The 25206-nt window shown below is 38.2% G+C and overlaps 1 protein-coding gene across 2 annotated transcripts in view; it reads left to right on the top strand.

Annotated features, from left to right (window-relative positions):
- LOC115221117 (mucin-3A) overlaps positions 1-25206 on the top strand; it is a 444480-nt gene that overhangs the window by 143143 nt on the left and 276131 nt on the right. For both annotated transcript variants that reach the window (XM_029791334.2, XM_029791335.2), the window contains exon 2: positions 1596-3054. In XM_029791334.2, the coding sequence (XP_029647194.1) occupies positions 1880-3054 (1175 nt within the window). In that variant the 5' untranslated portion in view covers positions 1596-1879. The remainder of the gene's footprint in view (positions 1-1595; positions 3055-25206) is intronic.

Below are 25206 nucleotides of genomic sequence, written 5' to 3'. Positions count from 1 at the left end.
CGACAACTGTTCTTACTTGCTTGCATGTTCGTTACTTGAGACACCACTCATCATCAGAGACATTTTATGTTTGAAAATTTGTTTGTAAACTGATTTGTTCATAAGTGGTATTCGTAAACCAAAATTCCACTGTACATATATATATATATATATGTACACACACACAAACATGCACTCATATTTCATCCGGAATGGTCTGGATAATATGCAATTCTGTTTATCATAGATAGGAAAAAGCATATATATGTTTGTGTGTGTGTGTGTTATTACATGACTTTTATAATTGCCATATCCCAAAATACACAGTTTTGTTGAGGATTTATTAAATTCGTAATCTAATTGCGAGAGAGAGAGAGAGAGAGAGAGAGAGAGAGAGAGTGAGAGAGAGGAGGGGTAGAAGAAAAAAAGTTCTTTTCATCAATCATACATTCACATGAATCAACAAATCTTAATTGTATTTCTTTCCTTCTCTCTTTGATATCTTAGGAACTTTTTCTTCGTTATCAGTATTTTACAATTGCATCTGTAGGCTATATATATATATATATGATAATGATGATATATATATAGAAATTTGTGTGTGCATGCACACAGACACACACACGGATTCACACACACACACATACATATATACTTATATATATATGTATATATAAGTGATAATATATATGTATGTGTGGATATGTACAATATGTGTATATATAGATATATGTTGATATATAATTCTGGATGTGTGTATATATGTGTGTGTATATATATGTATATGTGTGTGTGTGTATATATATATATATATATTATATATATATATATAATATATCTTTGTTTTGTATGTGTGTTTTATTTTTGTTGTTTATATTCATTTTCTTAATTTGCAGAGAACTGTTCTTCCTTTACTGCCTACAGTTAAAAGTCAACTTTTTGGATTATTGGATTAAGCAACACTACATTTGAGATTTTTAATTTTTAAGTGTGTGTAGAAGGTCGGTGGTTGGAGTGGAGGAGGGTAAAAGTGGTGGTGGTGGTGGTGTGTGTGTGTGCGTGGAGAAGGTGAAGACAAAATGAAATAAAATGAAGAAGCCTCTCCAAGAATTCTTTTCTCACTCCAAACTTTTGATTCCATTAACCTTTTATGCTAAATGGCACCAAACCATATTAAAAGGCAGAGTATATTATTATTTGGAATTGGTTTTTGAAGTTGTATTTCGGCAAAGAAATGAATCTCGCCTCTTTCTCTTTTTATTCTTCCGTTCTCTCTCTCTCTTTTTCTCTCTCTCCATATAAATATATATCTTCCCTGTATCTCTCCTTCTCTTTCTATGTATTTCTTTCCCTATCTCCTCTCTATATACATGTGTGTGTATCTATATATGTATGTGTGTATATATATATATATATATATATATATATATCTTTGTGCGTGTATTATATGTATATATTTTTCTTAATATATAATAAAGTGACTGAGAAACAAATCTCTTCAGTGGATATCAAATATTTTGTTGGGTTAACTTCCGTTTGCTGTTTATTTAGGCCGTTGTATGTAATTCTGTGTCCAACAGCATATATTGATTCCGTTTTTTCTTTATATTTTTCAGATTCCATGAATGTACCAGATGTTTTAGCTCAATATGTACCTGGGCTTGTTCGTCACCTTGGACTTCATCTTTAATGTCTTAAAAATAGGATTTTAAATGAACAATATGGATAAACAAAAGGAACCATACTGATCCTCCATCCTTATTACAATGAGGACATCTCGAAGTTTTAAGTTCCTTTATCGTCGTATTTTTGAAGCTACAGAGCACCAAATAGACATGTAGAGACACTCTGCTTTAAATACACTCTTTAAGCTCATGTGAGCGGCGTACTGACGGGGAGAATGAATTCTGAACCAGGACAGAGGAATGCTGTCACCTATGGTTCTGGATCCAATAACCTTCAGTTTGGAGGATTAACACATTTGCCGATCACGTTAAAGACTCCTGTACTTCACACTGGAATTGTAACCGGAAATGGTGCTTTCCCAGTTGGAATTCAGAGTCTTGATCGTGGAATCTCTTCTATAGTTAATGTGCCGAATGAGCTCCCAGCTGGCTACATGTCTGCTGCTACCGTCCCCATTGGAAGCATGCCAACACAGTTCAGCAGTTTACAAGGGACTTCTGAGGCACCGAACAATTGTTCCATTGATAAACTTTCTATCAACTATAAGAGTCTGCTGGACAGTATTATGCAATCTCAAGGTGCTGCTGCTGCTGCTGCTGCTGCTACGTTGCCTAACTTTGATCATTTTTTGACACAATTTAACCAGCAGCAGCAGCAGCATTCCCCCCATAGTCAGCTGACCAGAGCAGCATCACTGAACCACAATGCCTTTCTTCAGGCGACAAGTTTGGAACTTCCTGCCAATCTGATGGCCTGCATACAAGCACCAACCCCACAAATTAATCCTGGAAAGCTTAGTAAAGAGGAGGAAAACAATGTGGCTGAAGGTGATAATGCTCTGTTTAATGGTCAGAGCCATCTTCCAGAATTACAAGAACTCGGAGACTCTGTATCGAACAGTTTTACTCTGCCTTCTCGGAATCTGCCATCAACTCCGTCTATGGTTGCTGGTTCACTAGTCAGCCAGTTGTTGTCCAAGAACACCAATGCCAACACCATGGGCAACAATAGCATCAATAACGCCGAAGTGGTGGCCAGCTGTAATCACACTACCATCACCACCACAACAATTACTACAACAACAAGCAGTAATTTTGGATCGTTAATGCCTGCCCATGTACATTCACAGGTGGCTATTCCAACTGTCACGATGCTGACCACAAAATATCCTCAACCTGTAAAACCAAATAATAGCAACTCACAACAGACCCCTTCTTCACACCAAATGAACAGTCGGTGTACTCAAAAGTCTGCGTCAGCCACTGATACAGTGGAACCACCCCTAACATCAGAGTTGCCATTCTATCCAAAAAAACTTTCCTTTTGTAGTGTTATTACACCTTTAGGCTGGAAGCGAGTTATAGAAGAAGGAGTTATTATATATTACAGGTAAGACTATATTTTTCTTTGGCAATTATTATCATTGTTTGTGTTGTTGTTATTTTTAAGAATCCTTGTTGCTACACTTTTTAAAAATTATTTCCAATGACTGTTCCTTGTTCTATCCATGGATGATTTTTTTCCCCATAAATGTGCCTGAAGGGAAAGTTCAGACATGAGAGTGACAAATTCTACATGTAATTGTTTTGATTTGTTCTTTTTAGCAGCTAAATCTTTTTTGGTACATTCCATGGTATCTTTACCAAAGAAGGCTCTAGTTACACATTTCAAATTCTAAATCTTTGGACAATTTCTCCTTGATAAACAAAATAAGTAAAGAGAGAGAGAGAGAGAGAGAGAGAGAGAGAGAGAGAGAGAGAGAGAGAGAGAGAGAGAGAGAGTGGGTGGAGAGAAAGTGAAAGTTGATTGTACGCTGGATGTTTGGCTCAAACCAAACTACCTGGCATTGTTTCAATTTGAGAAAACACAACTCAGATATTGGACTTAACTGATTCTAATAGAGTTTCAGAATTGTGTTAGTCTAATTGCTGAATACATGCCATCATTAACTTGGGATTTGACTGGAAACAATCTTTACAGTGACGCTAACCATGAATTGGGTTACATATCTGCATATCTGCATCACAGGATTCATTGACTTATTCCAGCTGTCAGTGATCTATCTTCAGGAAGCAGAGCTTACCAAAGTCATTGAATAACACAAATAAAATCGATCATTACTTTCAGTTACCCAACATGCATCATCTATTTACATAACGTTCCCGTGGCAGAGTTGTCACTTCTCCTGTAGACACTATCCAAGACCATTTATTTATGGCCAACCATTTTCTGAGTTTGCTTGGTCTTTGAAAAATGGTTTAACTGTTTCATTATAATCATTGATGGCATATTACACTGTCATAGGACATTGGACAAAATGTCTTGTAATACTTAGTTACTGTAAGGTGGTGAGTTGGCAGAATTGTTGGCACGCTGGACAAAATGTTTAGTGGCATTTTGTCCATCTTTATGTTCTGAGCTCAAATTCTGCCGAGGTCAACTTTGCCTTTCATCCTTTTGGGGTTGATGAAATAAGTACCAGTTGAGCACTGGGATCATTGTGATCAAACTACCCCTCCCATGAAATTGCTGGCCTTGTGCCAAAATTTGAAGTCAATATTTAGTTATTGTGGGCTGGTGGATCGTTACCATGCCAAAAAAAGTGCTTAGGGACATTTCTTCTGACTTCACATTCTAAGTTCAAATTCTGCTGCGGTTGACTTTGCCTTTCGTGCTGTCAGTTGTGTACTGGGGTTGATGCAAATGACTTGCTCCTTCCCCTGAAATTGCTGGCCTTGTGCCAAAATTTGAAACCAATTTTTAGTTACTGTTTTTTCCAGCATACAAGTCATTGTAGAATATAGCGTAAACATATAGCGCAACTACTCAAACGTCATCTCTGTCTTTTGAAATTCTGCTGCATTTCACATAGAATTTTTGGTACTCCAAAGTTGTCTTGATACATAAGACAACCTACCATTTTTGATAAAAAATTTTGGTCTAGAAAATCCAACTACCATGCTAGAAAATACAGTGTGTCCTTTCTATGTCTAGATTTTAAATACCTCTAATGATATCTTTCAGGAGTAGATAAATGAAATTAGTTACAGCCAAGTATCAGAGTGGAAGGTGCGGGGGGGGGGGATTTAATCAGCCGTATCTTCTCTACAAAACTTGTAGCTTTGTTTATGAGAAATCTTTATTTCTTAACACTGTTATGTCACTGAAGATCTGATGTTTTGATTCACTTGTGCGATATTTTTGCTAACAATGGTTGTTAAATCTTCCCCAGTCCTTCTTTTAGCTGCCGACAGTTAATTAGATTTCTTAGAATAAAGACATAACTGATTTTTTTTTTTGTGCGTATATTTATTATTTTATGCCAGGACACGAAGAAGAAATTTGCATGTGAGCGAGGCTGTCAACTATTTCAACAAATGAGTCAATCATAAACTCATTCAATCTACTAGTTTTGGGAATTGTGTTGTTATATACTTATTAGTCTTGTTCCCAAGGCTTTTCATCTCAATTTAATGGCAGAATTGTATAGCACCCGAGGCAGCATGCTTAGCAACATTTCATCCATTTTTACATTCTGAGTTCAAATACTGTTGAGGTCAGCTTTGCTTTTCATCCTTTCATGGCCAATAAAATAATCAGCAGTCAAGCACAGGGGTCAATGTAAGTGAGTTACCGTCTCTGAAATTGCTGGCCTTGTGCCAAAGTTTGAAATCATCATTGTCATCGCCATTGTCATCGTCATCATCATCTAGGGTGGCAAGCTGGCAGAATCATTAGCACACTGGGCAAAATGCTTAACAGTATTTTGTCAGCCACTACATTCCACCGAGGTTGACTTTGCCTTTCATCCTTTTGTGGTCGATTAAATTAGTACCAGTTACACACTGGGTTCGATGTCATCAACTTAATCCTTTCCCCCAAATTTGAGGCCTTGTGCTTCCAGTAGAAAGGATTATTATAATTGTTATAATAATAATAATAATAATAATATTGTTTTGTCTTGGTATAAAAGATGGGCTACAGCAAATATTCTGCTCAATACCACAGATTTGCTTGTCAGTTGTTTGACCGTAACCAGTTGAGCATGTCCCTTAGTGGCTGACGATATGTGCATCTCTGATCACGAACAGAAGTAGTGGGGGAGCATCATAGCCATGTGTTGAGAGGGATTCTTTGGGGTTTGAATAATTCACCTCTGGAAACATGGGTGGTTCTTTCAACATCCTTAAACAACCCTTATTCAGGGACCTTTTGAGCGGGATGGGCTACTCAACCTGAAGAAAATTCTAACTGGGCCCCACCTGCAAGGTCATGCGCTGTTTATCTTGATATGAGATCACCATGTCGCGTACATATGGTTGTGATGCATGCGCCTGGTGTACCCTTATCAGACGGGTAGTCATGATGGGTATATTGGGCTTCGTATATTTTACCCCAATGTCACTTTGATGGCATGAACTGCTCTCTCACTCAATGATAATAATAATAATAATAATAATAATATAATAATAATAATAATAATTATTATTATTATTATTATGATGATGATGGTGATGGTGATGGTGATGGTGGTGGTGGCAGCGGCGGCAAACTAGCAGAATCGTTAGCACGCTAGATGAAATGCTTTGTGGTAGTTCATCCATCTTCACATTCAGAGACCAAATTCTGCTGAAGTTGACTTGACTTTACATCCTTTTGGGGTCAATAAATTAAGTACCATTTGATCACTGGCATTGATGTAATGAATTTACCCCTCCACTGAAGTTGCTGGCCCATCCTTTTGGGTGAACACTGGGGCCAATGTAATCAGCTATTCCTTCTCTCAATATTATACTGGCCTTGTGTCAATAGTGGAAAAGATTATTATTATTATCATTATCATTATCATCATCATTATTGAAGGTGGTGAACTGGCAGAATCATTAGCACACTGGACGAAATTCTTAACAGTATTTTGCCCATCACTACGTTCTGAGTTCAAATTCCACTGAGGTTGATTTTGCCTTTCATCCTTTCGGGGGTTGATTAAATAAGTACCAGTTATGCACTGGGGTTGATCTAATTGACTGCCCCCCCACCCCCAAATTTCAGGTCTTGTGCCTATAGTAGAAAGGATTCTTATTATTAATATTCCTAAGGCAGTGAGCTGGCAGAATTGTTAGCACCCCAGATGAAATGCTTAACAGTATTTCATCTGTCTTTACATTCTGATTCCAGTCTCTGCCAAGGTTGACTTTCTCTTTCATCCTTTCAGGGTCGATAAAATATGTACGAGTTGAACGCTGGGATCGATCTAATTGACTTACCCTTTCCCCCTGAAATTGCTGATTTTCTGCCAAAATCTGAAACCATCAACCGCCCCCCCCCCACCACAACCACCACCACCACCACTACTGCTGCTGCTGCCACTTCCATTGCTATAGATGCAACAAATATTATTATGACTACTTCCTTCACCATCACCCCAGCTGGTGTGATTGCTTTTCTCATCACCACCAACCACCACTATTACTGAAAGAACTCTTACCACTACCACTATATTCACCACCATCACCACTACCACCACCAGCATACTACTAGTATTACTCTCACTAACAACATCAACAACACTAACATTCACTACATTCTATTCTGTAAATCTTCTCCTGAATACCGTTCTTCTGAACTTCCCTCCTTTTGTCTAAGATTACAATATTTGTAAAGTTCTCTTTTATAAAGGTCAGGTAACAACAATTTCCTGCATGTTATTTCTTGACATGTCTGTATTTATCTATGTGTATATTATTTGCAGTGTGTGTGTGTGTGTGTGTGCGTGTGTGTGTGTGTGTGTGTGTGTGTGTGTGTGTGCGCGTGCGTGCACATGTTTGAATTGATATATGTGGAAATGAAGGATAAAGTACTCAATACAAGCAGAGCTTATTCATTTATCTGAAGCTGAAGATTTCCTCTAATTCTGTTCTGAGTTGTAAAACCAGGAGCAGAAATGTGAAACTCAGCTTTGAATGAATAAATGTGTGTGTGTGTATGCATGCATGCATGTGTGTGTGTGTGCACATGTGCATACATGTGTATGTGTATGGATATGCATATATGTGTCATTATCATCACCATCATCATCCTTTAAAATCTGTTTTCCATGCTGGTATGGGTCGGATAGTTTGACCAAAGCTAAAAAGCCAGAGAACTGCACCAGGTTCCAGTCTGATTTGGCTCAGTTTCTACAACTAGATGCCCTTCCTAACACCAAACATTTTGCGGCATGTGCTAGATGCTTTTAACGTGGCTCTCTCTCTCTCTCTCTCTCACACACTCTCTCTCACACACTCTCTCTCACACACTCTCTCTCACACACTCTCTCTCACACACTCTCTCTCTCACACTCTCTTGCAAATATCAGACTGATTTTTCCTCAAGCATGTAAATTAACCTAAGAAATTTGTTAACTTCTTGAAATTATCTTCCCTTTGCCTTAATTGTCACTAACAATTGATGTTAGACATGTTTCCTTTCTCCCTCTCTAAGAAAAATTTCAGTAAATTAAGAATTTATTGCATATGGCATTCAATAGATGATACTTTAACTCATATGTATATGATCTATATGTGTGTGCATAAATATGATTTATATTTATATTTGTTTCTGTGTGTGTGTGTGTATATATATATATGTGTGTGCGTGCATGCGTGTGTGTGTGTGTGTGTGTGGTGGCGCGTGGCTTAGTGGTTAGGGTGTCAGCACCACGATCGTAAGATTATGGTTTCGATTCCTAGACTGGGTGACACGTTGTGTTCTTGAGCAAAACACTTCATTTCACGTTGCTCCAGTCCACTCAGATGGCAAAAATGAGTAACGCTGTGATGGACTAGTGTCCCATCCAGCTGGAAAACACATGCGCCGTAGAAATTGGAAAACCGAACCCATGAGCCTGGCTAGGCTTTGAAAGGTTGCATTTATTTTATTATATATATATATATATATATATATATATAATATATATATATATATATATATATATATATAGTCACAATGAGGATATTCAAACCTCTTATAGAGATATTTATCCAAGATACACTGGTTTAATATATTGAATTTTGAAGAGATAATCCTTCAATGAGACATTTTTATTGAGCTAGAAAACAGAGAGGTCTAATGGATACAAATTAATTTATTAATTAATCAACATATTAACCAACAATTGTTTCATTTCTCAAATAAGATTGAAATTACAAAACATATATAAAAATATAATTTTGCATTCTAAATACCTTAAGAAGAAAATTGTTAGGCTTTTCAGGGGACAATAAGGATTACATTCGGATACTTTCAGAATATACAAACATGTTTACTATGCATGTATGTATATGTATGTATATGTATATATATATATATATATATATATATATATATATATATATATATATTATGTGAAATAGAAAGATGAATAATCTTGTAGTGGATTAATCAAAAGTTTAACCGATACCTTAGTAGCAAAAATCACAGCAGTGAACAGCACGGTTGGAGGTACAACCATCTGGCGTTGCAACCGTGCGTTGGTGCGGATAATTGAAATTAAAACATTATTGGTGAATTGAAGAAATGGAGCTGAACGCAGATTGAACAGAAATCGTTTTATTTCATTCTACACGTGTTTCGAAAGGCACAAATTACCAAAATCCGATTGAATAATGGGACATATTGTGTCTTTCTCTTCAGGAAGAAAAAAGGAAATCCGTTGAAAAACAAAAACAGAACAGAGGCAGAGCAAAAAACAAATCGAACTGTGCTCCTAAGAGCCCATGGCGAAACTGTTTATCAGTGTATGTTGAAACCGGTGGCTGAAGAATTCAACAGGTCAGGCATCGGTCAAACATGTGGGTGGGGGTGTATAGATGTTCTTTGTGACCGAGAATAAAGTTCTGACTATTTAAAGAATATTGGATGTTTTATAAGGGGCGAGAAAAAATCTACTTAGAGACGTGTGTGTGTGTGTATACTGTTCTATATATGTGTGTGTTGGCGTAGGGGTAGAAAACATTTTTTGTGTACGTGTGTGCGTTTGATCGTTCGGCTGTCAGTGGCTACTGCCGTGATAACCGTTGGGTGGCAAAAAAAAAGAAGAAATATAGTATTATATATATATTGTATGTTTATGTGTGTGTGTGTGTGTTCATCTAAGCCTACCTTGACAAGGAAACCCCCCGCTGTGAAAAAACAAGCCCCGTTTGTCTTACAGGAGTAATTTCCCTTGCAGTGGTTAATTGTAGATATCTTAAAATCTATTTCAGAATTTGTTACCAAGGGCTATGGGTGCCGGTCTTATTTATGAACGCTATTTAAAGGCCAGATAAGTGTAACGCCGCCAATGGGGGCATCGAAAAGCCGACTGTAATAGCCCGTTTACCATCCGGCCTCTGGCAAACAAAATATGGAAGAGTTCGGAGACACAAAGGTTGCACTGTCTTCTGCCCCTATCAAATGGGAGGGCCACCGACAAAATTGACCATTCCAGCCTATAGCTTAAGTTCGCATCCTTCAGTCGCCATATTAGCTTACTGAGTCCCGTGGTCTGGCGCTTGTTCACGTCCCGAAAAGTTGCGTAATGGTTGGAGACACGCAAAGACAATCTTGAGGACGATGCCCCTATATAAGTGAAGGCATCTGAGTCCGTGTACACCTTGCATTGGTAGACGGCGTTTTTTATCTTGGAGTTCGCCGACGTGAATCTTACTCTGCTAGGATTGGTTTCTGAAATTAGAACTGCGTTCCTGTCACTATATTCGTTCCGAGACCTGCAGCCGCTTACTACTCTATTTTCCACTACGTCACTATTAACTATAGGAATAACCCCTGATTCTCCACTATCTATCAGAGTGCTGTCATTGCTACTGCCCGTGGTACTGCTATTGCGGGAAATGATGCTGGGGATGCTAAAGGGGCTCTCTACCCTACTCCCATTGTTACCATCAACCACAACACCCCTATTTATAACTATACCCCTAGTGGGTACTCCCTGGCTGGAGCTGAGATTATGTGTCACTGTACTGGCTCTCATATCATTATTACTACTATAATTATTCCTACTGAGCATTAAGCCGGGAGCGGAAGAGGCTGTGCCTCCGGAAAAAGGTGATAGGGTCTTAGTAAGTAGCCTATTATTATGGGAGGCGATTATCTGGGCGAGGTTTTTAGTGTTGGAGAAAGCTATCCTAACTTTATGTGAGTTAACCGTGGAGTAATATTTGGAATTTCTGGGGAAGTTATTGGCGATGGCTTGTCTAAACATGAGGGGGAGGTTAGTTCTAATCTGCTTACCAAAGGGGATTACAAACCATATGCTTATTCCTATCATGTGTGATGGGTCGGGGACGCCAGCTCTCGCATTTGGGTGGGTGATTCTCGGATGAATAACGGGTCTTGGGTTATGTAAGACCTCCCGGACCGATAATTATCCTTGTTCGCTAAATAAATGGCGGGAGCGACTACCCCGGTATCCGCCGCGCTCCCGTCCTTACTTAAAATGTTAATGTTATTATATACGGCCCTATCCTGATGACCGAATGATGGCATCGGAAGGGCCGGAATCAATATAATTACCTTCTGCCTATAACCGGCCTTGGATAGTGCGGCGTTATAAAAATCCGCTTTCTGCATAAAAATATCGGCACTGGCGGACAGGCCAGACAATCTTAGAGAGATGTTTTTAACCAAATTGTCTGTTACGGTTTTGGCATGATTTGAGAAGACACTGACATACTTCAAATTAGTGGAAGGCTTATGGTAAGGGCAGTATGAGTCGCTATTAAGGTTAAGTGTAACGTCTAGGAAATTAGCCTTGGTGAGTTCGTTATCAAAAACTATACTCATGCCCATTCTATTAAAAAACCTAGCTAACCTGCTCTTAGTTTTCTGCACTATTCTGTTCGTGGTGTTTTGCAGGTAAAACAGACAATCGTCACGATACAGGCCGCCCGCGATTTCCGGGAATTGATCGGACAATTCGTAGTAGAGAATATATATTCCGACCAAATCGGCTATCTGCGCACTATCCGAACTACCCATAGGCACATCAAATTCATTGGGAGTATCCTTACGGATCCACAGCTTATTATCAAACTTAATAAACGATTTCCTGGCAACTAAAATGATATCTATCTCTTCTCTGGTGAGGCCTGCCTTGTTGTGAGCATGCCAGAGGGCCTTATTTAGCACACTAGGGTTAATCGAGGGGTAGAAGCTGGCGATATCAAACTGAATGAACCTAGTACGGTTCTTATTGGGGATGGAAGAGAACCACTTCACTACCTGCGAGGAGTTGGCCCAGAGGCTGAGCTTCAGCTTGTTTACTAAACTAGGGATATATTTATCTAAAATGTACTTACTGATTATCCCGATATCAGATCTAGCAGGGCATATGAGTCTTAGCGCTGGGTTGGTGTGGAAGTTAGGTTTATGGTCCTTCACTATAAATCTGGGTTGCTTGGGGCTAAGCGGCTGAGTTCTCATTTGAATTCGGTGTTTAAATATTATATCCTTAATTTCCAAGTTTACCTTCCTCAGGGTACTCCAATTGGTTTTTCTATAATTTTTCTTGATCTCTTTACCGAGTAAATCTAGGTACTGCTTAATGGGCATCTTGTATGTGTTCCTGGTCTTGTCGGACTGGACCAGGACTCCGTCCGTTCTATTAATGTCCTTGGTAATTTTATCTAGGTATCTGAGGTGGGCATTTCTCCTGGGTGACTTCCTGAACTTAATCTTTCTGACTATGTCCCACAAGTCGTCCTCAAACTTCTTCAGTCTTGGGTTCGGTGGCGGCGTATCCAATGTTTTAAAAAGCCGGCCGTATTCGGACGATGCAGTTGTCCGGTTCGATTTTAGATCTTCGTTCTCGTGGAAGAAAATGAGCCATCATCTATCGGTTTATGAATGCGTTGGTTTTACAAACCAACTCCTTAAGGAAGGCATCCTTTGGTGGTATAGGAATATCCTTAAGGGACGCATCAATCTCGAACAACTCCATTATTGGCGTCGGTTAAAGTAGCAGTTTCTTGACGAAGCGGTATGTATTATGTGAAATAGAAAGATGAATAATCTTGTAGTGGATTAATCAAAAGTTTAACCGATACCTTAGTAGCAAAAATCACAGCAGTGAACAGCATGGTTGGAGGTACAACCATCTGGCGTTGCAACCGTGCGTTGGTGCGGATAATTGAAATTAAAACATTATTGGTGAATTGAAGAAATGGAGCTGAACGCAGATTGAACAGAAATCGTTTTATTTCATTCTACACGTGTTTCGAAAGGCACAAATTACCAAAATCCGATTGAATAATGGGACCATATTGTGTCTTTCTCTTCAGGAAGAAAAAAGGAAATCCGTTGAAAAACAAAAAACAGAACAGAGGCAGAGCAAAAAACAAATCGAACTGTGCTCCTAAGAGCCCATGGCGAAACTGTTTATCAGTGTATGTTGAGAACGGTGGCTGAAGAATTCAACAGGTCAGGCATCGGTCAAACATGTGGGTGGGGGTGTATAGATGTTCTTTGTGACCGAGAATAAAGTTCTGACTATTTAAAGAATATTGGATGTTTTATAAGGGGCGAGAAAAAATCTACTTAGAGACGTGTGTGTGTGTATACTGTTCTATATATGTGTGTGTTGGCGTAGGGGTAGAAAACATTTTTTGTGTACGTGTGTGCGTTTGATCGTTCGGCTGTCAGTGGCTACTGCCGTGATAACCGTTGGGTGGCAGAAAGAAAAAAATAAAGAAATTATATATATATTTTATGTTTTATGTGTGTGTGGTGTGTTCATCTAAGCCTACCTTGACAAGGAAACCCCCCGCTGTGAAAAAACAAGCCCCGTTTGTCTTACAGGAGTAATTTCCTTGCAGTGGTTATTGTAGATATCTTAAAATCTATTTCAGAATTTGTTACCAAGGGCTATGGGTGCCGGTCTTATTTATGAACGCTATTTAAGGCCAGATAAGTGTAACGCCGCCAATGGGGGCATCGAAAAGCCGACTGTAATAGCCCGTTTACCATCCGGCCTCTGGCAAACAAAATATGGAAGAGTTCGGAGACACAAAGGTTGCACTGTCTTCTGCCCCTATCAAATGGGAGGGCCACCGACAAAATTGACCATTCCAGCCTATAGCTTAAGTTCGCATCCTTCAGTCGCCATATTAGCTTACTGAGTCCCGTGGTCTGGCGCTTGTTCACGTCCCGAAAAGTTGCGTAATGGTTGGAGACACGCAAAGACAATCTTGAGGACGATGCCCCTATATAAGTGAAGGCATCTGAGTCCGTGTAAACCTTGCATTGGTAGACGGCGTTTTTTATCTTGGAGTTCGCCGACGTGAATCTTACTCTGCTAGGATTGGTTTCTGAAATTAGAACTGCGTTCCTGTCACTATATTCGTTCCGAGACCTGCAGCCGCTTACTACTCTATTTTCCACTACGTCACTATTAACTATAGGAATAACCCCTGATTCTCCACTATCTATCAGAGTGCTGTCATTGCTACTGCCCGTGGTACTGGTACTGCTATTGCGGGAATGATGCTGGGGATGCTAAAGGGGCTCTCTACCCTACTCCCATTGTTACCATCAACCACAAACCCCTATTTATAACTATACCCCTAGTGGGTACTCCCTGGCTGGAGCTGAGATTATGTGTCACTGTACTGGCTCTCATATCATTATTACTACTATAATTATTCCTACTGAGCATTAAGCCGGGAGCGGAAGAGGCTGTGCCTCCGGAAAAAGGTGATAGGGTCTTAGTAAGTAGCCTATTATTATGGGAGGCGATTATCTGGGCGAGGTTTTTAGTGTTGGAGAAAGCTATCCTAACTTTATGTGAGTTAACCGTGGAGTAATATTTGGAATTTCTGGGGAAGTTATTGGCGATGGCTTGTCTAAACATGAGGGGGAGGTTAGTTCTAATCTGCTTACCAAAGGGGATTACAAACCATATATGCTTATTCCTATCAGTGTGATGGGTCGGGACGCCAGCTCTCGCATTTGGGTGGGTGATTCTCGGATGAATAACGGGTCTTGGGTTAGTGTAAGACCTCCCGGACCGATAATTATCCTTGTTCGCTAAATTAAATGCGGGAGCGACTACCCCGGTATCCGCCGCGCTCCCGTCCTTACTTAAAATGTTAATGTTATTATATACGGCCCTATCCTGATGACCGAATGATGGCATCGGAAGGGCCGGCATCAATATAAATTACCTTCTGCCTATAACCGGCCTTGGATAGTGCGGCGTTATAAAATCCGCTTTCTGCATAAAAATATCGGCACTGGCGGACAGGCCAGACAATCTTAGAGAGATGTTTTTAACCAAATTGTCTGTTACGGTTTTGGCATGATTGAGAAGACACTGACATACTTCAAATTAGTGGAAGGCTTATGGTAAGGGCAGTATGAGTCGCTATTAAGGTTAAGTGTAACGTCTAGGAAATAGCCTTGGTGAGTTCGTTATCAAAAACTATACTCATGCCCATTCTATTAAAAAACCTAGCTAACCTGCTCTTAGTTTTCTGCACTATTCTGTTCGTGGTGTTTTGCAGGTAAAACAGACAATCGTCACGATACAGGCCGCCCGCGATTTCCGGGAATTGATCGGACAATTCGTAGAGAATATATATTCCGACCAAATCGGCTATCTGCGCACTATCCGAACTACCCATAGGCACATCAAATTCATTGGGAGTATCCTTACGGATCCACAGCTTATTATCAAACTTAATAAACGATTTCCTGGCAACTAAAATGATATCTATCTCTTCTCTGGTGAGGCCTGCCTTGTTGTGAGCATGCCAGAGGGCCTTATTTAGCACACTAGGGTTAATCGAGGGGTAGAAGCTGGCGATATCAAACTGAATGAACCTAGTACGGTTCTTATGGGGATGGAAGAGAACCACTTCACTACCTGCGAGGAGTTGGCCCAGAGGCTGAGCTTCAGCTTGTTTACTAAACTAGGGATATATTTATCTAAAATGTACTTACTGATTATCCCGATATCAGATCTAGCAGGGCATATGAGTCTTAGCGCTGGGTTGGTGTGGAAGTTAGGTTTATGGTCCTTCACTATAAATCTGGGTTGCTTGGGGCTAAGCGGCTGAGTTCTCATTTGAATTCGGTGTTTAAATATTATATCCTTAATTTCCAAGTTTACCTTCCTCAGGGTACTCCAATTGGTTTTTCTATAATTTTTCTTGATCTCTTTACCGAGTAAATCTAGGTACTGCTTAATGGGCATCTTGTATGTGTTCCTGGTCTTGTCGGACTGGACCAGGACTCCGTCCGTTCTATTAATGTCCTTGGTAATTTTATCTAGGTATCTGAGGTGGGCATTTCTCCTGGGTGACTTCCTGAACTTATCTTTCTGACTATGTCCCACAAGTCGTCCTCAAACTTCTTCAGTCTTGGGTTCGGTGGCGGCGTATCCAATGTTTAAAAAGCCGGCCGTATTCGGACGATGCAGTTGTCCGGTTCGATTTTAGATCTTCGTTCTCGTGGAAGAAAATGAGCCATCTTATTCGGTTTATGAATGCGTTGGTTTTACAAACCAACTCCTTAAGGAAGGCATCCTTTGGTGGTATAGGAATATCCTTAAGGACGCATCAATCTCGAACAACTCCATTATGGCGTCGGTTAAAGTAGCAGTTTCTTGACGAAGCGGTATGTATTATGTGAAATAGAAAGAACATCTATACACAAAGAACATCTATACACCCCCACCCACATGTTTGACCGATGCCTGACCTGTTGAATTCTTCAGCCACCGGTTCTCAACATACACTGATAAACAGTTTCGCCATGGGCTCTTAGGAGCACAGTTCGATTTGTTTTTGCTCTGCCTCTGTTCTGTTTTTGTTTTTCCAACGGATTTCCTTTTTCTTCCTGAAGAGAAAGACACAATATGGTCCCATTATTCAATCGGATTTTGGTAATTTGTGCCTTTCGAAACACGTGTAGAATGAAATAAAACGATTTCTGTTCAATCTGCGTTCAGCTCCATTTCTTCAATTCACCAATAATGTTTTTATATATATATATATATATATATATATATATATATATATCCCTTTTACCCTTTACCCTTTTACTTGTTTTAGTCATTTGACTGCGGTCATGCTGGAGCACCACCTTTAGTCGAGCAAATCGACCCCGGGACTTATTCTTTGTAAGCCCAGTACTTATTCTATCGGTCTCTTTTGCCGAACCGCTAATTGACGGGGACATAAACACACCAGCATCGGTTGTCAAGCAATGCTAGGGGGACAAACACAGACAAACAAACACACACACACCATATATATATATATATATATATATTATATATATATATACGACAGGCTTCTTTCAGTTTCCGTCTACCAAATCCACTCACAAGGCATTGGTCGGCCCGGGGCTATAGCAGAAGACACTTGCCCAAGATGCCACGCAGTGGGACTGAACCCGCAATCATGTGTTGGTTAGCAAGCTACTTACCACACAGCCACTCCTATATAATATATATATATATATATATATATATATATATGCATGACTGTACATGCATGTATGTGTATGTGTGTATGTAGATAGATAGACAGATAGATAGATAGATAGATAGACAGACAGATAGATAGATAGATAGACAGATAGATGGATAGGAAGAGAGATCTGTCATATATTACACACACACACACACATATAATAAATTCAAAGCTGGCCTGTCCTAAATCCATTCACATAGATAACATAACAAAGATTTGGAGTGGCTTGTTCTGATCTATTCTGGTTATGTGCATTGCTTCTAAGCATAATATGAATTGTGTGTGTGTGTGCATGTGTGTGCGTGCGTACAGAAGTAAATGTAGATACATAAACATGCAGGCATATATATATATATATATAAACTTAATTTATATGTATGTGTAGGATTTCTGTCAGCTTGCTGCTGCTTTATTAGTCAGGGCAAAAGAGATGAGTTCATCAGATCTAACATGGCATACAGTCTTAAAAGCAACAACAACAACAAAAAAAAGCAGGCAAACAAGAGAAGAAGAAGAAAAAAAACAACAACTCAGGAATTATAATGGAGGTGGCACTGGCTATTAAGATGCTAATAAAAATGCTTTCAAAATCTTCAGCCTGCTGGCTTTAACACTTTAGAAATCAGAAGAGTAAATCAAATCTTAGTTTAGCTAACCGTAAAAAAGAAACCAAAAAATGAGATAAAACTAACTGTGGGAAAATATTTTAATTGACAAAATCATTAAACATTTCCTGAAGATTTTTATAAACCAGTCACATCCAGGTCAGCTTCTCCAATCTATTTCCAGTTTTTTTTTTGGGGAGAAGGAAAATAATGTGTGTGTGTGTGTGAATTGGGTGAAGGGTGTTGTTTTTGCATCATATTCTAAGCAATTTGCTTTTTGAGAAAAGTTGGATTCCTTTTTTACTTTATATTTTGCTTGCTGTATTTTTTTGTTGTTTTTTTGTTGTTTTTGCTTTCTTTCGTTCTTATCCTCATCTTCATCCTGCCCCTCTTTTTCCTTGTTTGTTAATACTTTTTGTTGTTGTTGTTGTTGTTCATCCATTTCTCCTTTGTTTCCATTTTTGTTCGCTGTTTTTTTTTTGTTTTTTTTTTGGGGCTTTGTTTTCCTCTTAATGACTTCCACATCGTTTTACCACCACTTTTCACCCGCCATCAACGGCATCATCATCATCATCATCATCATCATCATCAATGTAACCATCATCACTATCACCATCATCAGCATAACCACTATCATCAGCATTATCATTCCACCATCATCATCACCATCATCATCATCATCATCATCATCACCACAACAACCAACATCATCACTGCTATCATCAAGATTATCACCATAACCATCAACATCACCACCATCATCATTCCTTCTTAGCGCTACCATTGCCTCTGTCACCACCACTACCACTACTACTACCATCATCATCATCATCATCACTACTACTTTTATAACAATCACTACCAGCCATTACTCTTTCAACCGCCACCAGCCACGTCCACTACAATACCATCGTTCTACCATCACCTCCATTATGACCACCACCATTATGACGACTGTCACTACCACAGTTATTTACTCTTTCTACCACTGCCTCCACTCCACAGCAACATCCTCATGTCTCTTACTTCAGCCACCACCTCCATTACAGTTGATGCTGTCAACACCACCACCACTATCACCACCATCACCACTATCACCACCATCACCACCATCACTGCTACCACTATCACTGCCACCACTATCACCACCACCAACACCTCTTACTATTTCTGCTACTACCTCTACGCCAATAACATCATCATCATCATCAATATCTACTTCCCCCTCCATCAACAGTGATATTTTTACCATCATTGCAACTACCAATATTCTTTTCTGCTCAATGGCACTTAAGCCCGAAATTTTGGGGAGGGTTCCAGTCGATTAGATCGACCCCAGTACGCAAGTGGTACTTAATTTATCGACCCTGAAAGGACGAAAGGCAAAGTCAACCTCGTTGGAATTTGAACTCAGAACGTAAAGACAGAGGAAATATCTGTTTCTTTATTACCCACAAGGGGCTAAACATAGAGGGGACAAACAAGGACAGATAAACAGATTAAGTCGATTACCTAACTGGTACTTAATTTATCGACCTCGAAAGGATGAAAGGCAAAGTCCACCTCAGCGGAATTTGAACCCAGAACGTAAAGACAGATGAAATATCGCTAAGCATTTCACAACTAGCAATGTTACATCCATGAGGATGATAACAACAATACTGACAACAACAACAGTTTCACAATTAGCAACTTCACTAGAAGTGTTGCTGCTATCTTCGTTGTAAGTCAATGATCTCCCACACTTCATTGGTGTCTGCTGACCCAACAAGATCTCTGTGTCAGTATGAAGTCTCTGTGTCCGTATATTGTTTTATAAACGATGTCCATCTAAAGGTCTACAGCTTCACTTGCTCCTTCTGTCTCCTCCTCCTCCTCCCCACTTTCCCCTGTTCATCAGTTCTTTTACTTTTATCTTTACTGACTGCTTAGGAAGCTAATAAGATCAGTTTCTTTATCAGTTAACTAATGCATACTCTTGGCTTGTGTGTATGTATGTGTGTGTGTGTGTGTGTGTGTATACAGACATACGTGTATGTGTGTGTAAAGTCCAGTGTGTACACAGGAAAAGAAGGTAAAACAGTGTATCAATTTATCTGTAAACACATATATGCACACACACACACACACACACACATACACACACAAACCCACATCATTGTCATCATTTTAGCATCATCTTTTCCATGCCTGCATGAATCAGATGGAATCTATTGGCAGATTTTCTACAGATGGATGCCCTTACTGTCACCAACATTCATCTGTTTTCAAGTAAGGTAATGTTTTTCCCCATGACTGCACATGTGTTCCTGAAAGATGGGAAACAAATGACCTGACACTACTTGTATGACAGCGATGTCTGTTGACAACCAGTCTGCAATGCCAAGACAAGGAATTATGCGCATGTATGTGCACATACACACTCATGCACACAGGACAGGCTTCTTTCAGCTTCTATCTACCAAATCCATTCACAAGGCTTTGGTTCCCAGGAACTATTGTAGAAAACACTTGTTCTAGGTGCCATGTATTGGGACTGAACTTAAAACCATGTGGCTGGGAAGCAAACTTCTTAACCATACAGACATACTTGCACTTATGTAGGTGTACACAAATGCACATACATATACAATGGACTTCCACACAGTTTCCATTTAGCAAATTCACTCACATGATATAGGTTGCTCAGAGCTTTAGTAGAAGACACTTGCTCAAGGAACTGCATAGCAGAATTAAAACCATATTGTTGTAAAGCAAACTTTTTAACCTCACAGTCATACCTATAAAAAGAGAGTTTCCTGACAGACTGTTCCACAGTTTGTTGACTGCTCTTCAGAGAAGACATACCCAGCTTCCTTCTCATGTAGTTAATAAAAAATTCATGAAAGATATGAAAGTAGCATATTTACATTTTTGTGGTGGCCATGGATAGCCTTTTCATTTTTCATCTTTTAATTCCTAATATTAATGATTTCCCCAGTGTGACAACATCACCCAACACTTAGGTCCCTTTAGTAGAGTCCACTTTGTTGTAAATATTTAAACCATGTCTCTTACCTGAGGGCAGATAGCTCAATATCTTGCTGTGCTACTTTCTACAGCAGTAGCTCATGATATGTGGCTTTTTACTCTCTTTTTGAAACCATAGAAATGCTGCAAAAGAAGGCTATGGGCACCACCCTTCTTCTGTTGATATAGAAATTTTTTAAAAAATGAGGTATGTTGTTACATGTTTCCCTTAAAAAAATACTGAAAGGAAATTAGAAGAAAATTGCATTTCATTTCAGTGACAAAACAAAACACATGTCAATAAGGCCAGGCATGTGCTGGTTTTAACATGTAGCACCATTTTTATAGCACGTGGATTTAGCAGGTTTGAATACCAAAGGGTTAGGTTAGAAATACACCGTAATTTAAGTATATCTACATATCTGAAAATAATTGCTTCTTTATTCCAATGCAATTTGGTAAATGTCAAATAAAAAAATAAAAAGTTCAATGGAATACATTTTAAGAGCTTGGAATTTCAAATCAATTTATTTTAATTAAAAGAAAAAAAAATGTCTAGAACACTTTAGAAATATATATTTTTTATTTATGTTTTTAATGTCTTGTAAAATAATTTGTTAATTTAAATATTTACATGTATTGTTGTAACAGGTAGTTTTATTCTTGAATGTGAAGCTGTGAAATAGCAAACAGGAAAATGAAAATAATAATAATAATAATAACAACAACAACAACAACAATATTATCAGTAAATGGTAGAATTCTTCCATCCATGCACAGGTGTGATTTGTAATGACTAACAAATGTTGTGCAAATTGTTTTTCATGAATGTAATTTTTCAGAATATTTATTCCAAGTTGTGTCTGAAAGCCAATTCCAATGAGTTATGATGAACGACCAACTTTTATTTGTAGTTTTAACACTCTGAATCATTATCCTCATTGTCGTCATCGTCGTCCTCCTCCTCCTCCTCAGCATCATCATCATCATCATCATTTTCTTGTCCACTTTTCTATAATTGCATAGTTTGGATGGAATTCTTTAAGCCAGATTTCCAATGGCTGGATGCCCTTCCTATTGCTAAACCTAACCTGTTTCTAAGCAAGGTAATATTTCCCCACAGGGCAGACATGTTTCTGCAGGGTGTTAAAAATGAATTGATAGATACTTGTATGACAGAGGCACCCATTTGCAAATAATATGAGATGTCAAGACAAGGAGACACAAACATACATGCATACATATATATATATATAACACACACACACACACACACACACATGTATATACATATTGACATATCAAAAAACATACAAACAAAAATACCTTCCAATGAAGGAACCTTGGATCTAGGTTAGAAACTGGTTCTTTCTCTATTGGCAAGAAATCTTTAAATAAACTGAATAATGACATATATATGTACATTATTATCTTCGTTCTGTTTCCATCTACCACATTCACTTACAATGCTTTGTTTGGCCCATGTCTATAGTAGAAGACACTTGACCAAGGGAAGCCACATGTATGAGAAAACTGTAGAACTGGTTTTTTGGAGATAGTGTATTTTAAATAGCTTATATATATATATATATATATATATAGAGAGAGAGAGAGAGAGAGAAGCAACCGATATAACTATCAGAGGTGAAGTAGTAAGAGATGTAAATAGTTCATTGAATAGAAGAGAATTTATCTTAAGCAGAAATTATCTTGTTCAATTAGGAAGATTTTCATGTATGGTTTATCTTTTTATTATTTATTTATTCGTTTATTTATTAGCCATTTGCTTTATTTACTTTTGCAAAGTCATAGTCATTTTATAAACATCATTCTTATCATCAATCATTTGTAGGTTTATTTAGTCTTGGTCTAAATGTAGATCCACTTACTAGTAGTAGTAGTAGTAGTAGTTGTAATGGTGTTTATTTTCTTGTGTGAAATTTGTTATTTAAGATAGTAATAATTCTTCATTGTTGTCAGTGTTTTCAAAACACAGAGCATTCTATCAAAGTCTTTATCTTGAGTAATTATAGTTAAGCTTTTTTAGAATTCATAGCTTCTTTGGATGAGAGGGTTTTTTTTTATTGTTTATTAATCTTTCTTGTTTTTTTTTTTTTTGCGTAGGTCTTCAAATTGATTTGTAAGAATCACTTAGGTTAACTAGTGGTAATAAATAAGTACCAGTAACTCCAAAGTGTAGAAAGATATGAGATTAAATATTTATAAACATTAAATGTGTCATTGTGGTTACAAGTTCAGTCCCACTTCATGGCACTTTCGGCAAAAGTCTTTCACTATAACATGGAGTCAACTAAAGCCTTGTGAGTAGATTTGGTAAACAAAAACTGAAAAAAGCTATATATATATATATATATATATTATCCGAAATGTACAGTATTATATGTCCATCTTGGCTGATCTTACCAATCAGTTTCGTGCTAGGAATACATTGTTTTGTTAGGTAACAATCCGATTATATAACTTTACACTCATCAGAGTTAACCGATATGGAAAGGACGACCAAATATATTCTTTTACTTGTTTCAGTTATTTGACTGCAGCCATGCTGCGGCACCGCCTTTAGTTGAGCAAATTGAACCCAGGACTTATTCTTTGTAAGCCTAGTACTTATTCTATTGGTCTCTTATGCCGAACTGCTAAGTTATGGGGATGTGAACACACCAGCATTGGTTGTCAAGTGATGTTGGGGGACAAACACACACAAACATATACACACATACATATATATTTATATTTATGACTGGCTTCTTTCAGTTTCCGTCTACCAAATCCACTCATAAGGCTTTGGTTAGCCCGAGGCTATAGTAGAAGACACTTGCCCAAGGTGCCATGCAGTGGGACTGAACCCAGAACCATGTGGTTGGTAAGCAAGCTACTTACCACACAGTCACTCCTGTGCCTATATATTAACCAAAATATTAATAACTGAAAACTAAATGGAATTTTACCGTACGTGTATATATATCAGTATTTCAATATACTTTGTTTGCACTGCTTAAGAATTACAGAAATTGTGTTGCTGTATAATTATATACACAACTTATGTATTTCTATAGTTTGTTTATTTTCTGTGTACTTGATATTTTTTTATAACTTATATCTTGCCCAGTATACATACCCAAATAACTTTCTATGAAAAGAAGGAAAAAAAAATTGTTGGCATTTTTAGCTTCACAAGCTTCTGAGATATCAGAGTGGACACTGAAGCAAGCAATGAAGCAAATGAAATGGATGGAGACAGTGGCATCAAAGTGTTTAGAATTTGGATATGTTGAATGGATGGAACAATAGTATAGAGGTGCACAAAAACTGTTGATGGTGCAATGGATAAATCCATCCATTTCTTTATTGATGTTTGAATTCAATAGACTCCAGTTTTAGAGAGGGGAAACCTTAATAGCTAATGCTGTGTTGAAACACCATGAAATAAACCTCATATTTCTCTCCTCTGGAACTCTTGCGCAGCAGCCTTAGATAAAAATAAAATAAATAAATAAATAAATAGATAAAACTTTTTTGGTGATAAATAAAGGCAAAAATATATTCCACCTGAAAAATGCTGAACAATGGATGGATGATAACCAAGTATCCATCTTTCAATTAACTGCTACCAAAAAATATTGATTAGCATATCAGTTTTGTAGAAGTGGAATAGTTGAGAGAATATGACACTGAAATACCAACTCATGGTGCAAGAATTTGTGAGCTCAAATCCACATTGCATTCTTCTGTTTGCATGACTTGCCAAAGAACAGGGGTACCAGAATGTGTAGAAATGTTACTTTTGATAGGTTGCCATCCTATCTTGATGGGAGATTTCTCTATAGAAACGAAAATTAAGCATAGCCTCAAATAATTCTGTAAGTTTCTCAAAAGAATTTAACTATTAATCTCTGTTTTGAAATAAAATTCTAGTAAAAGTACATGTTTTATTGAAATAGGCAAATGGCCATGTGTATCAGATATTGTCCTATCAGTGTATGGTTAGTATATTAAGATATTACTGGAGGCATTTGAATGTCTTAGACATTTAATACTACATCATCTGTGGGGAATAAGTGACATTCCTTTTCTAAGAAGACAGGTGTCTGTGTTAGTCTCGCACCCTGTGCAAGGTGGTGGGGTGGGGCTGGGGTGAGGTGGGAAATCTTTCATCTGCCTAACGCTAGAATAGCAAAGGATTAAATTTAGCTAGCTATCTGCTAACAGACATTAAGAAATGTATTCTGCTTTGTATAGCCATTTGAGTACTTCTCTCAGAAGTCTTAAATGATTGTTTCTAATTAGCTTGTTCTCTTGATTGATGTTATATCACATGCCAACAGTATTTGTAACCTTACTTCAATAACAAACTAATCAATAATTTCATCTGAACTATTTCCTTTTAACTA

Source organism: Octopus sinensis, linkage group LG17, assembly GCF_006345805.1.
Source record: "Octopus sinensis linkage group LG17, ASM634580v1, whole genome shotgun sequence".
Classification (NCBI taxonomy): Eukaryota; Metazoa; Mollusca; class Cephalopoda; order Octopoda; family Octopodidae; genus Octopus; species Octopus sinensis.
Note: the sequence above shows the minus strand (reverse complement) of the source record. Positions and strands in the feature narration are given on the sequence as shown.